Source organism: Gymnodraco acuticeps, unplaced genomic scaffold (assembly GCF_902827175.1).
Source record: "Gymnodraco acuticeps unplaced genomic scaffold, fGymAcu1.1, whole genome shotgun sequence".
Taxonomy (NCBI): Eukaryota; Metazoa; Chordata; class Actinopteri; order Perciformes; family Bathydraconidae; genus Gymnodraco; species Gymnodraco acuticeps.
In genome coordinates, this window is record NW_022992351.1 from 7,118,505 (window position 1) to 7,133,568 (window position 15,064).

Sequence of the window (15,064 nt, forward strand, 5' to 3'; positions counted from 1 at the left end):
GCTTCAGCTCCACCTCACACACACTGTGCTGGGGAAGCTCTGGGGGTTTGAATAAGAGGGAGGGATGGGAGGATCACGTTTGCATCTTTCCGTTGAGTTTTGGTTAAGTAAAGAGTTTTTGCATGTCAGATTTGTTTGTGTGACTGTAGAGTTTCCCTCCATTTAAAATGAAACTATCCAATACAATTGTAATTCAAATCATTGATCTGTTGTTTATTTAGCTAATTTTCTTTTAGCCATTATGCTCTTCTTTGCCGTGGTGTGCTGGGGGGAAACACCAACAAAAGGGACACTGACAGACTGAACAAGCTGGTGAGGAATTATTTTATGCAGTTAGATATCTTCTTTAAAATATATTTTAATTTCCATTGGTCTCACGTGGTTAACATTTTGTGAAGCACACTGGCAAGAGTAAAAAGCAGAGCCTTTGATAATAAAAGTTAGAACGTGCATGTGTGTTTGTTGTTTAGTTAAAATGTAGCCTACTTCAGGAAAAAAGGTGGAGCAAAGTTACATGTTGGTTGAAATTTGAGGCTCATATTGGTAAACACACCTGTTGCACTAAACATACGATTTGACTGATACTCCCCTGCGTGCAGGACCCAAACCCAATGTGTTGACAAGAATATTGTGCATTATGTCAACAGTGGTATTAGGGAGGCAAATCGACAAGGACATTTAGCATGTCTGCACAGAAAGGTTTGAGTGCAAGGGAGGCGTGTGGTTGTGTCCCTGGGAAAGACACGTCACCCCAAATTGCTCCTGTGCGGATTGTCCTCAGTACTGAGTAAAACACTTTGGATAAAAGCGTCTAACAAGTGACATGTAATGAGTGGTTTTGCATGCTTTCCTATTTTCAAAAAAATAAATACTTAATAGTTTTTATGAACATTTCTTTTTTTTAAATGCAAACTGATTTAATAGAATAATTCAGAAGATTTGATTTGAACTACTGTGCACATCTTTCTTTTGATTAAGCTACAAGCGTAATATCAGTAGTAATATATTAGTGACAGATTTTTTTTCATTTAGTCAGTTATCATTTTGATTCTATTAATAGTTATAAGATGTATAATATTAAATAAATATGTGTTGAAATATATTTTCCCACAATTGTAACAGAACACTTTGAATTGAGGTTTATAAAAAGAAACCATTTTAAAATAGCTAACGAATACAAACATGGCCGTCTGCAAACTATTGATTAAGAATGTTTACAATTGTATGACTTTTTGATTTAGTAATTTTTTTTTAATAGAGTTTAATGCCCTGAACAATATAGCCTACTTTTTCCAATATAATGAAATAGAAGTAGATTTCTAAGTAGGCCTATGTTCTTTATCCTGTGAGCCCCATGACAAAATAAGAACATTTCAAAGTTATGAATATGGGTCACTCTGGACCATATAAACCCCATTCTAAACATAACTGAAACAATTTTTTCCTGCTTCTTATTATGTATACAAAGCATCTATGTTATTTAATTGAAGTTATCTCTCCTATCCAATGTGTCGTGCGTATAAGAGGAGGTTATCGTTGTTATGAATTTATATTACTATGCGTTGAAAAAAACTGACGCCGGGCTCTGCCTACGTCACTACTGTGCGACGCACATGTCGAGGTGAAAGTGCAGGCGGCCGTTTTTTCGAAGGAATCTTCCTAATTAGACAAGCAAAGACAAACTGTGAGTCTCACCGTCACTAGTGCTTTTGTTTTATCTTATTTCACGACCGAAGACTTACTCTGCACGAGTATTACAGAAGCTGGTGTTTTAAACCCGGGTTAAACTCGGCTCAGCGCTGCAGATGGCTGCTTAGCTAGGCTAGCTAATGTTAGCTTTGGCTGTAAACAAACACTCCAAACAGTGAAGACACAGGAGCTCAAAAACTACATTTGAACTTTTATATTTGTTCAGCAGATGTGGTTGATAATACAGTCAATACAATAAGAGCTTAAAAAAAAGTATATAAATATATCGTTAGGTGAAGCAGGGGCAGTTTGAGGGTGCATGCCTGCAGATTAGCGACACAACTTTAGTTTTGATGACAATGCGAGTTTTTCCAAACTAGGTCGGAGCTCTGTCGCTTTAGAGCGGGTCTGGGTCGCTCGGGTCAAGGGGGAAACACACACTTAGACCGGCATGTCGTCGTTTTCCGAGTCGGCTCTGGAGAAGAAGCTGACGGAGCTGAGCAGCTCGCAGCAGAGCGTGCAGACTCTGTCTCTGTGGATCATCCACCACCGAAAACACTCGGGCCTCATCGTCAAAGTGTGGCACCGAGAGCTGAGGAAAGGTGAGAGCAAAGTATACTGATGCTGCATATGGTTGTTTCTGTGCAATTTATCGCGATATTGGTAACGTGAAGCTTGATAGACGAAGTGTAAAAGTTACCACATGACTCCTCGTGCATTCTGCACAATGACCAATTTATATACACATTATGCTATATTGCATTACTGGATTGTAATTATGCAGGCATTCATGTGTTCATCACTTGAATATTGCACCCAGTTTAAGTTGAATAACTATATGCATTGCTGGGTTGTGTGTGTGAACTATAACATGTATATCATGATCTTTATGTTGATTTAGAATAAAGTCAAAATGTTTGCCTCTAAATTGTAGTGGATCAGATAGCAATCAAAAATATACAATTATATAACATTTACAATACAAAAGGTTTCTATCAGCAAAAAATATGACTTATATTTAAAGTTGTTGGATTAATTTCTGCTGCGTTGTAGATTACATTGCATGGTTTATAGTGGACACTAAAGCTATGAACAACTGTAATCCTAAAAGTAATGGAATCTGTCAGACAAACGCAGTGGAATATTTGTCCCTTAAAGGTAGTAGAGTGAAAGTTAAGTTGTTACTTAATGACAGTGGTTGAGTAACTGTTCTTAGTTACATTGCAACAGTGATTAACCAAATCCTGGTAGTAGAGTTCATCATTTTTAACAGTTTGAAATTGGCAAAGGGTTCATTTCCAAACCTTACTGTGATAACATAACCTCACATGCCCCACTTTCTCATAATGAATTCATCCAAGGGTTAGGAAACTTCTAAAATGACTCAGGGCGACCAAATGTTTCACATTGCCAAAAACGAGGATAACATTTAAGGAGTCCAGAAAAGGGAAAATTACATTTAGAATTGTACATCTAAAATGTAATGTCTTAAAAACATCAATTAAACACTTAAGCATAACTTTGGCCTCAAAATAAAGGGACAGCTCTGTAAATAAGATCGAATGCAATATCATTCCCTGTGAATGAGCTTATAATGCATTATAGACATGCCCTTCATACAAAGTTTTAACAAATATTCTTTATTATTGAAACTATTAGAGTAAAGAGGCAACATAAAACAAGACATTTAGTCAGAGATTAGTAGCGTTTATGTAGAGAAATGCGCTGATTCAGAGATGTTGAACCTAGCTAGATAAGGTTGGATTAAAACCAAGAGAACATGTTGGTTTAACTTAAGACGCTTGACCTCATCTCAAGACCTGTGCTACCCGTTGAAACACTGACAAAATATCTGCAAAAGAATAGTTGCTGAAGTAAAGTATGTGTTGAAGATAATTACAGTAGGTTATAGGGATCGACCGATATGGCTTTTTCAAGGCCGATACCGATAATTAGTAATCAAGGAGACCGATAACCGATATTTGGAACCGATATACATTTGCAGTAAAATCAGAAAATCTTGGTGTCAAAATGTAGAATAACACAAACTCCAACACAACTCAACTTCTTTGAAATGCATTAAAAGCATATATTATGTTTTAATAAACGTTTAAACATCTTACAACTGGTGTCCTCTCTGTGCCCTTTTCTTTAGTGCAGCCATCTGCAATGAGTTAGAGAGAGAGACAAGAAGTGGGGCTGCAGGCTGACATGCTTAACTAACAATAATGCTTCATTTATTATATCTGTCTATCTAGCATCAAATCCCAATAAGCTGCTAGCAACTGCAAAACACTAGTGCTAGCTAATGTTTTGCACACTATTAAAAGTGAGGCTATTACAGTAGACCTAACGTTAGTCTAGTAGCCTCACTTCTAATATTTTGCTAAACATTTGCTAGATACATGTTGGCTAATGAGCTTCACATATCAATCTGAAAAACTGCGAGGCTCCACTCGCAGCCCCCCCCCCTCCGCACCACAGTTACTCCGCTGCGAGACGCTGCACGCACCCCCAACTCTGACTGACTTCCCGCGTCCCTGTGTAACTGGGAAACTGATAGAATTGGATCATAAGATCGTGGTGTTTTTGCAACTTCAGCATAGGGGATTGGGATGTTTATTGAACTTCGGTTTAACACATGTATGGCTCTGCCGCTCAGCGCTGCTGCTTGCTTCAGTCTGTGTCTGCGTTCTTTCGCACCTGCCTCTAATCTGAGAAGGTCCCGCCTCTCTGGCTCCCGCCCGGAAAATCAGATAGCGCTGTGGGCGGGACATTGCTCGTGTACACAGAGCGGTGACTGCAGCCAGAGAAACGGCCGCATCAGAGCCAAAGTTTTATCGGCAATTTGATATAAAAAAAAGGCAGATACCGATAATCGGTCAAATGCGGAATATCGGCCCCTAGTAGGTTATACAGTAATTCAGTAAACGTAACTAAACGAGTTTGAGTGTATGTCCCCCACAGGTTGACCGTAGTGTAAAGGTGAGTTTTAAATCTTGAAAATATGATTTGATGTGACTTCCAGCTAAAAGCTCCAGGAAGCTGACGTTCCTGTATCTAGCCAACGACGTCATCCAGAACAGCAAGAAGAAAGGACCCGAGTTCGCCAAAGACTTTGAGACTGTCCTCGTGGACGCCTGCTCCCATGTTGCCAGGTAGGTGTTCTTTGACCGCTGTGTGCTTTCAGGCGTCTACAATGCTCTGTGAAACAGGTGTTTGTGTAGCTGTAATAGATGAAGTGGGAGAAATAGTTCATTACGCACTCCTACTTCCTGCTTCTACAGCGAGTAGATTGTTTTGCCTTTTGTTGATTTTTGTTTTCCCCACAAAGATAATTCTACTATTAGGGTCTCAGGTATGGAGCTGACTACCAAGCTAAATACTCTCTTTGCTATGTTTTATGTTGTAAACGTGGTCTTTTCAATCAATCATCTCTCCTTCTTCCTCCCCTGTCTCCCTGCAGAGAAGCGGATGACGGCTGTAAAAGGCCCATGGAGAGACTGCTGAACATCTGGAAAGAGAGAGCCCTCTACAGAGCAGACTTCATTCAGCAGCTCAAACTGGCCATAGAAGACTCAAACAGCCCCCGGCCTTCAGGTGAGACCACTGCTGGATCTTTTGTTTGTTACATCGCTGCAGGAACACAACCAGATTAGTCATTAGTGGGTTTCCTCCAAAATGAATCTGAGACCACGAACAAACCCAGAGCCAGGCTCCCTGACAATGTAATAATCGGCTGATATGAAGAGGGAGGGAAGTATATATTGATGTATGAAGATAATAATCATAACTAGGCTGCTTTAGAGGTCACTCAAGTAGAATGTCGTTTAACATGAAAACACCATAAAAGAGTCCACAATTTGCATTGTATTCTCCTTTTAGTACATAATGAAGTGTCTGTGTTTCTGTTGTGGACTCTGCAGAAGAGAAGAAGGCTGTGAAACGAAGCTATCAGAAGATCAAGGAGGAAGAAGAAGAAGAGGATGAAGATGATGACTACAGATGCCAAATCTCCCCTCACAACTCAGACATCTCTGCATCTCAACTGGTAGGAGGACAGAGTTTCACTTGGATGGCAAGATGCAGGAGTCCTCATTTCCCCGTTGTATCTGTCCTGGTCTCCTCTCATCCTTCTCCCCTCCTTCTTGGCTCCTGTTAACCTGCTCCTTCTGTTCCCTTCACACCCTTTCAGACAGAAGAGCTTGTGAAGGCGCTGCAGGATTTGGAGAACGCAGCCTCAGGCGACGCAGCAGTTCGTCAGAAGATCGCCTCGCTGCCGCAGGAGGTCCAGGACGTGTCCCTGCTGGAGAAGATTGGCGGTAAGACCCGAGTGCACAATCAGACATGACTTTTCTGGGGCTCATTTATAACCAGTATATGAATATCAAAACATCATTTTCAATTGTTGGGATTTTTTATTGTTTAAATTCAATTGTTAAAATGTATTTCAGCCTACCTGTTTCTTTGCATCATATTGTCAGATACACATACAATGTCAAATGAGCTGTAAAGAACTCTTAATAAAACAATATTACAGTATTCAAAGTCAAATGTATAGGAATCAAGAGTCAGGTGTTAGTTAAGTGTTAGCTTATTAAGTTTATTCCGTGTACAGCCAAATGCCCTATATAGAAACTGAAAAGACATCCCATATTCTGTGACCTTATTGTTTGACATGAATCTAGACAAGGATGCAGCGGACAAGCTGTCGAAGACGGTGGATGAAGCGTGTTTGCTGCTGGCGGAGTACAACGGGCGGCTGGCTGCGGAGCTGGAGGACCGGAGGCAGCTGGCCCGCATGCTGACTGAATACATCAACAGCCAGAGAGACGCTCTGATGGAGAGGGAAAAGAAGCTAGAGGCAAGCCATCGCATACACAAACAGTATACTTTAACAAACAAACAAAGATCTCTGTCAGACTCTCTGTACGTTTCTCCTTTAACAATTGTCATTGGCTCATACTTTTCATTCGTTCCTGGAAAACACACTTTTGAGCAGTTAGCACTTTGTCACTAAAAAGGAATGTTAAACTGTAATTTATACAAACATCAAACACAGTTTATAGACTGACTTTCTGTTGCACCTTTTACTTATTCCAGTTCCAACAAAGTTTTCTTTAAGATCAGGAATTATTGCTGACATTTAAAAAATGTTCGAACAACTGAGGTATTTGAGTTTCTCTAGATCGTATACACCTATTTAATTATAACAGAAATGACTTTGAGGCCAGGTTAATAATAACAACTCATAGACATGATTGCCAAAACTATACAAATAATATGTAACAAGATAGAACAAACTTGAATGATCAATCAATCAATCAATCAATCAATCAGAGGGTCCATGGACAGAGGGTGTCGTATTCATATTCTATTCAAACTGTAAAGTCCACTGAGACAAATGTAAAATGTGTGATATTGGACTATATCAGTGGTTCTCAAACTTTTTCTGTCAGGCCCCCCCTTTGAAAAAAAAAAAAAAGTCGGGCCCCCCAACACAAATAGTCAGGCTCAGTGGCGGCGCCAGAGATTTATTTTGGGGGTGCTGTGGGGTAGCTTGACATTTCATAGAGGGTGCTCAAACATTTAGGGTTTCCGGTCGCGGTCGCTACAGTGGAATGTTCTACTGCAACACCACACACACACACACACACACACAGTGCACCCGCTACTGTCACAATGAAGGCTCGATATCAGCTCACGGCATATAGGTGTAAGCAGGGGTAAAGTGCTATTTTTATAGGTGGTGTGTGGACCTCACATAGGGGGGTCCGGGGCAAGCTCCCCCGGGAACATTTTTAAATATTGAAGTGAAAAGCATCAATCTGGTGCACTTTGAGAGCAAAATGAAGAGATCTATGGACACATCTCTCAACACCCAGATGAAACAGAACTGTAAACAGATTTACTTTTTCTTTATGGATATTTTACAAATCACTCCCTTTTAAACTTTATTCTTTTTTTAATAGTATTTCATACCTGTTTTAATTTATTCTCTTATTTTTATATAACTATAATTATCATATAAATGTGTGCCTCGGAAATAATTGTTTACATTAATGTTGACCAAAACGTTTGAGACCCACTGAGATAACACTGATTTGATATACTTTATTAATCCCTGTGGGGAAATAGTTTCTCTGCATTTGACCCATCCTAGTGTTAGGAGCAGTGTGCTGCCATTTTGAACGGCGCCCGGGGAGCAGTGTAGGGAACGGTGCCTTGCTCAGGGACACCTCGGTAGCACTTGGTCTTGCCGGGACTTGAACTGGTGACCTTCCAGCTGCCAAGCCAAGTCCCTATCAACTTCGCCACCACTGCCCCGCCAAACTGAGAGAGTCCTTTAGCTCACTGAGGGCTCTCCTCCACCTTGTTGTTGAAAAAACTCCTTATATCCGTTAGCGTAGCTCGCTAGCACCAGAAGCTAACAACAATGATCTCCGGTACCGGTGCGCTCTCTCTCTCGCTCGCGCACGCACACAAAATGGCTCGTTCCACACACACAGAGCCAAGCTTTAATGAAACACAGAGACCCAGACGTAATAGTACTGTACTGTATGATATTATTTTCAAATCAATAATTTTTCAAAATATGTGTTTTTAAAAAAAAACATTTTTTTTTTTTAAATAACCATTTTTACTCCTGGTCTCTCGCGCCCCCCACTTTGAGAACCACTGGACTATATAAATAAACTTTGAGTGACTTTAATTATAAACTGTAACTGCAGTAACTGTAACTGTAATATATTCTATGTCCTCTCCTCCTCCGCAGGAGTATAAACAGAAGCTGGCGAGGGTGACCCAAGTTAGGAAAGAGCTCAAGTCCCACATCCAAAGCCTCCCTGACCTGTCCCTCCTGCCCAACGTGACGGGGGGTCTAGCCCCGCTGCCCTCGGCCGGAGACCTCTTCTCTAACGACTGAGAGGCATTGGTCCAGACAAACTACCCCCACGCCTCTCCCCACCAAACCCAGCCGCCCGTATGATTCACAGAACACTTCCAGCTGTGTCACCAGCCAGAGGACACGTGTGGACACATCTCACCTGCTGACTCCTGACCTGCAGGACAACAGGGAGGCAGGGACACTCGAAGCAACATTTGGTTAAACCACAACGCTCTGCAGAGGAGAACAGAGACTCTGTCAGCCTGGATTCTTCCGGCACTTTCTCGATCAACAAGGATTCCACTCCACCAGCTTAGAATGAGTTTGCTTCCTGTTTGTTTTTATTTTGTATTTAACGCTGGAAATGTCTGGGCTCTATGAGGAGGGGCTGGGTTAAGAAGAATCATAGATAGACATACAGTTTGGCTGTGTCAATCAAAAGTGTCTTTCTGTGTGGTATGTTGTGGAGTCAGTAAGCAAAGGTGGGCCATTTGCTCTCAAACCTCTCAGAGGTTACACTGTGAAGAGGATTTACCATTTGTTAGTTTTATTTTTGGGGTATTAAGTTTGTCGTTTTTTTATCGTCCCGTAGGGGTTTTTGATGCGTGTGTAAAATTAGGGAAGATGTCAGATTGGGTTCAGTGTACGTTGCTTTCTGTTTGCTTCACGAGCGGTCAACAGCTGAGTCAGCACTGTCATTTCAGTAATACTTCATAGACACAGAGACTTCATGTTTTGTCCTCATAGTTAGTCAATCGTCCTGCTCTGTTTTTCCTGTCCCTGATTGAAAGCTTTTTCTCGTTTACAGACTAAAACTTTGCAAGTCAATATTTGTTTTCATATATTCATTTGGACAGAAGCTTGAATAATAGTAATTATGTAATAAGTGTGTACTAGACAAGGTTTAAGTTTTATAAATAAATCCTGGAAGTTTGAGGAAACAATTCAAAACATTGTTTTCTTTCCAATAACCTCCCTGGTCTTTAAATCTATGACACGATGCCATTAGAAAAACACAATATCTTCTTTAGTTTGTGAGGAGTGGGCAGTATGAAATATAATACATTCAAGATGATGATGAAGATATTCTATGTACCACAACAAGTGTGTTATTATAAAAATCAAACAGGCATCTCTTGCAATGTGAAATAGATTAAAGCTAACATTCTGCAGCTACATTCTGAAGTGTTTTAATACATACAATATTAAAAGGATTAATATGAATGTATACGTATTGCTCAGTCCTACCTGTGTGTAGACGTACAGAGAAGTAGCAACACATTTACTGCACTTCCTTTCTCAGGTGTGTTGGTGAGGAGACAAAGCATTCATATTACAAACCCCTGAGATTGTGTCAGGAAAAGCAAGTCCTTTCCAAATCATTTTCTGAACAGTTATTTTGCCAAGTCCTAGGCAATATGTGTCAATGTCAAGCTCATATTTGGTTTTAACTTGTCTGTATACAGAAAAACATTTGATAATTTTTATAAACGTAATAAAAAGGTCAGAGTTTTTTTTACTTAGACGAGCTTCTCTTTTTGTTACAATTTAAGAACCTGATCGTGGCTCCTGCTGCCGCTGAGGTGAGTGTTTTCTAAAGTTGAAGAAGATAACATTTGCTGCTGCAACACGCCTGGGGGAGAATCGCTGCTTCAAATGCTCTGGAAGACTTCTGGAACCAGAATATCAAACAGCAGGTCAAACTCACTTACATCATCTTCAGCAGCACAGAACAGATATTTGAGACTTTTTTGTATGTCAGATGAACTTTCATGTGGCTTGTTAAAGAGTAAAGAACAGTGAACAGAGGAAGCTTTGACCTGTTGTTTGGTTCAGCCTTGAATTCATCCTCATTACCGATGTGTTATGAGTGGATTATACCATTTGAATAGGTCATTTCAGTTCATTTAAATAGCTTCCATGTCATGTGCTCATTGACTCTAAATATATTCCATATATATTTTCTACACTAGACACACCTCATTCTTTAGATTGTATCCACCTATTTTATATGAATATTATAGGCCAATTGATAAATATGTGTATGTTTGTGTGCAGCAGATACCTTAGGACATATGCCATTTGCAGATTGTGTTAATACAGATAATCATTTAAAATAGAAGAGGCATTGAAATCCAATAAAAAGAAGTGTCTTATTTGTTCATTGTTATAAAGTATGTCGTTTTTTCAGATATTTTGTACATATATAAAAAAGGCCTTTATAACAGAACATTTGTTACCATGGGAACCACATAGAACTTTGGAACCTGTTTGAGATTGTTTGAGTTTACATATGACCCATTCTAGAACCCTGTGAAGCAGTCTACACCCTCAGAAGATTCAGGGGAGTCATTGGTTGAGAGCCCAGAGCGCAACTTGCACTGAAGATTTAAAGTGTAGAAGTTCTCCTACTGAAGGGCAAAGATGACCGTGTACAACGAGCTGCGTCTTCAAAAAAAGCTTTGTGATGCGGTGATCAGAGTGGAGAATGTTGAGTTTCACGTGCACAAGATCATCCTCTGTAACTGCAGCCCGTTCTTTCAGTGAGTTCCTTATTGGGTGTTAACAGAGGGATACTAGTTATACTTTCAATAAGCAGAAAAACAGCAGCAGGCTTAGCAAAGAGAACTTAAAGGTCACCTACTATGCAAAATCCACTTTTTCCTGCCTTTTATACATAAACATGTGTCCCCTCTGTGTAAAGAGATTCTCTCTCTTTTTGTCCTGATCCATTTATATAAAAACCTGTCTGAAAATGAGCTGATCAGATTTTGGCCACTTTATGAAGTCATAACGATTTGTTTGGGTCGTGTAACCATTAGCCAATAACCCCCCCCCCACCTTATCACCTGAATCTCCTCCTAGAGCACCATTGTGTTCTTTTTAACCAAATATCTCTCAGAGGGGCGTGGGGAGTGGCTCCTTATTTTCATCTAAAGTAACAGACAGAGAATCAGCACTTTTGAAACAGGGCTGAAACAGAGGGGTTTATGGGATGCATGATCTGTTTGGTATTTGGAGCCAAACACTTCAGAGACATGTTTATATATATATCTGAGACCTATAATATATTGATGAAAAACAGTATAATAGAGGACCTTTAACAAGAGAATCACAGAGAAGATATATTCACACATTAAAAACAGATGAACATTTTAAAAGAATGGTTGAGTTTATTGAGTTTGTACTAAAATATAAAGTAAATTGCCACACTTAAGCATATAGTACTTGTAAAAGCTTATTTTTCTTTTGGATTAGGATTTTTTTTTTGTGCAGATGGCTGTCCTGTGATGATGATGATGATGATGATGATGATGATGATGATGATGATGATGATGATGATGATCAGGATATTTAATAGGACATTTATACACTGATTAACAAATAGTTTAAAAATAATTTCAGTGTGACTATTCAGTTGAATTTATGATTTCCTATATTTATGCGTAAATAAATTGGGACTGTGTGTGTTGCTGGTATAACACAACACTGAATTGATATGTATCCAGTATTAAGGGCATCGTTTGAGCAAAAAGAGAAATAAATTACATTTCAGATGCCATCCCATCTGTACGGTGAATGACCTCTCCTGTTATTCTGTAATCTATACAACCAGCACAGCCCCTAGTAGACCCCCCCCCCCCCCACACACACACACACACACACACACACACACACACACACACACACACACACACACACACACACACACACACACACACACACACACACACACACACACACATACAACAACACATACAACAACACAGACTATTACACCCCTTGTTGTTAAACACCAACCATGTGCAATATGTGCAATATATATATATTCCATGAATAACTGTGCAATATGGCTACTACATCTTCAGAACTGTTACAGGCTGTGTATTTTTGTATTTTTGTAAATTGTGTAATTCTTTTTTAAAACTTATTTAAAAACATTTATTTTATCTTTAATATTTTTTTCTGTTTTTTATACATACTTCTTGTTAAACATTAAGCTGTCTTTGGCTCTTTTTCTGCTGGAACAAATGCAAATTCTGAAAAGTGATATATGAGGTTTATATTTATATTATTATTTTATGAGAAGACCATTTAAAAAGATAACCTTGTTTTGCCTCCATGCTGCCTCGCAGGGTCCTGTTTACTCACTGGTCCACTCCAGACTGTCAGGTGTTTGACATTCCCAATGTGTCCGCTGACGTGATGAAGCTCCTCATTGACTTTGCCTACACTGAATATGTTCCAGTCACACAAGAAAATGTGCAGGAGCTTTTTATAGCAGCAGACCGGTACAATGTAATGGGCATCGTACGAGCCTGCTGTGACCTCCTGGAGCAGCAGCTGGCCCCTCAGAACTGCATCGGCATCATGAAGTTCACAGACATCTATTACACCCCTGAAATGAAGAACAAGGCTTTCCTTTTCACACTAAATCACTTTGAGGAAGTTGTTGCCGCCTCAGAAGAGTTCATGCAGCTCTCTGCACAAGAACTTGGCCAAATCATTGGGGATGACAGACTCAATGTAAAGCAGGAGAAAATTGTGCTAAGGGCCATCCTTGGTTGGATCTCCTACTCAACTGGGGAACGCAGACAATACATCTCTCTTCTTTTGCCCAAAGTAAGTGGGGAATCACTAAATCATAAGTGAATTATGGATTAGAGAACATGTAAATCCAACTTCTCTCCTCATGTCTCTAGGTCAGGTTGGCTTTAATGAGTCCAGACAACTTCATAGAAAGCGTCAGCAACAACCCATTGGTGAAGGAATGTCAAGATTGTGAACCAATTATCCTCAGGACCCTGAATGCCATGCTAGACCTCCGAACCATGAGCTACTTTGATTCTATTCACTACAACCCTTTGGCCCGTCCACGACTGCCCTATGCCATCATGTTGGCTGTTGGAGGCTGGAAAGGCGGTGTGCCCACCAACGCCATCCAGGCGTACGATGTCCGTGCTGACCGCTGGGTCAATGTCACCAGCACCCAGGGGGGTCCCTGGGCCTACCATGGCACGGTGTTTCTCGATGGATCGGTTTACTGTGTCGGTGGCTTTGACAGAGTGGTGCGGCTCAGCTCTGTGCACAGATTGGACCTGGTGACGCGCACCTGGCAGGAGGTGGCACAGATGCATGTGAGACGCTGCTTTGTCACTGTGACTGTGATGGACGGGTTCATATATGCCATGGGAGGTTACGATGGAGAGGATCGACACAATACTGTCGAACGCTATCAACCCAGAGCCAACCAGTGGACCGTAATTGCGCCCATGCACGAGGAGAGAAGTGACGCCAGCAGTGCAGCCCTCCATGGCAAGGTGGGCGGAGCTAAATAAAACAAATGATATTTATGTTTAACAAGCCTCACTAGATTATTATCCAAATTAATATTGTTATCAAGCCCAAAAACAAATGCCAAAAAAGTATTTATTCAATACTTTATGATCCTCATATTATGCAGTGTTGCTTATTTTTCTCTCCTAAAAGGCTAGTTTGCTCCCCAATAGTGAGAAAATAGCATTTAGTCTATACAAACACTGAATTCCTGCCTTCAGATTCCTTATCACTTTTATTTCCTCCAGGTGTACGTATGCGGTGGCTTCAATGGAATTGACTGCCTGTCAACGGCTGAATGTTACGACCCAGAGAGCAACCAGTGGACCCTGATCGCCTCCATGGGCAGTTGGCGCAGCGGAATGGGGGTTGTCACCTATGCAGACCATGTCTTTGCAGTAAGCACATTAAGCACTGACTATACTCAAATAAAACGGAAAAAAGTCCTTTTATGGCAGAAATGTTCTCAAATATAAAAACATATTGCCAAAAATATCAACTATAAAATAGGACAACAGAAACATAAACATAGATGCAGTCCTGACCTCACATTTCCCATTTTCTTTAAAGGTTGGTGGCTTTAATGGAACCAGCCGTCTGCGCTCTGCTGAGGCCTACAGCCCAGAAACAGACACCTGGCATGCTGTTCCCTCCATGCTGAGCTGCCGCAGCAACTTCGGCATCGCGTTGATCGATGACCGTGTCTTTGTGGTCGGGGGCTTCAACGGCTCCTCCACCGTCCGCGCCGTCGAGTGCTTCGATGTTGAAACGGGTGAGTGGTCTGATGCTCGAGATCTGGAGACCTCCGGCAGCGGCATGAGCTGTTGCGTGGTGCACGGACTGCCCAACCTGGCCGAGTACGCTTCACCTCATCACTCTGTGACACTCTCCCAGGTGGAGGAGCGCGAGGTGGAATGATGACTTCCATCTGACTATGAGCTGTGTTGTTGTGAAATAAATGTTTGCATCAAACTACAGCAGTGCTACTTTTACTAGTATTAATTAACATATTATCAGTTGTGTGACAAATGGTCAGCTAAAGGCAAAAGCTTATAAGAACTTTGATCTCCCAGATGTACAGTGAAAAAAACCAGTCCAAATGAGACTTGGTAGTGAAGATTCATGAGTATTTGATATGTGTTACACAAACAC

General features: G+C 40.7%; 2 protein-coding genes across 2 annotated transcripts; both read left to right on the forward strand.

Moving 5' to 3' along the window:
• The first annotated feature begins 1,578 nt into the window (after positions 1 to 1,578).
• rprd1b (regulation of nuclear pre-mRNA domain containing 1B) lies at positions 1,579 to 10,094 on the forward strand. The gene is made up of 8 exons (XM_034209454.1): positions 1,579 to 1,684; positions 2,070 to 2,291; positions 4,718 to 4,847; positions 5,156 to 5,289; positions 5,616 to 5,740; positions 5,885 to 6,011; positions 6,378 to 6,553; positions 8,465 to 10,094. The coding sequence occupies exons 2-8, from the start codon at positions 2,141 to 2,143 to the stop codon at positions 8,612 to 8,614; spliced, it is 993 nt and encodes a 330-aa protein (XP_034065345.1). The 5' UTR covers positions 1,579 to 1,684; positions 2,070 to 2,140; the 3' UTR covers positions 8,615 to 10,094.
• Positions 10,095 to 10,238: 144 nt separating this feature from the next.
• LOC117542084 (kelch-like protein 10) lies at positions 10,239 to 14,830 on the forward strand. Its single transcript, XM_034209567.1, has 5 exons — positions 10,239 to 11,118; positions 12,712 to 13,198; positions 13,279 to 13,896; positions 14,161 to 14,310; positions 14,483 to 14,830. The coding sequence occupies exons 1-5, from the start codon at positions 11,000 to 11,002 to the stop codon at positions 14,828 to 14,830; spliced, it is 1,722 nt and encodes a 573-aa protein (XP_034065458.1). The 5' UTR covers positions 10,239 to 10,999.
• The last annotated feature ends 234 nt before the right edge of the window (positions 14,831 to 15,064 follow it).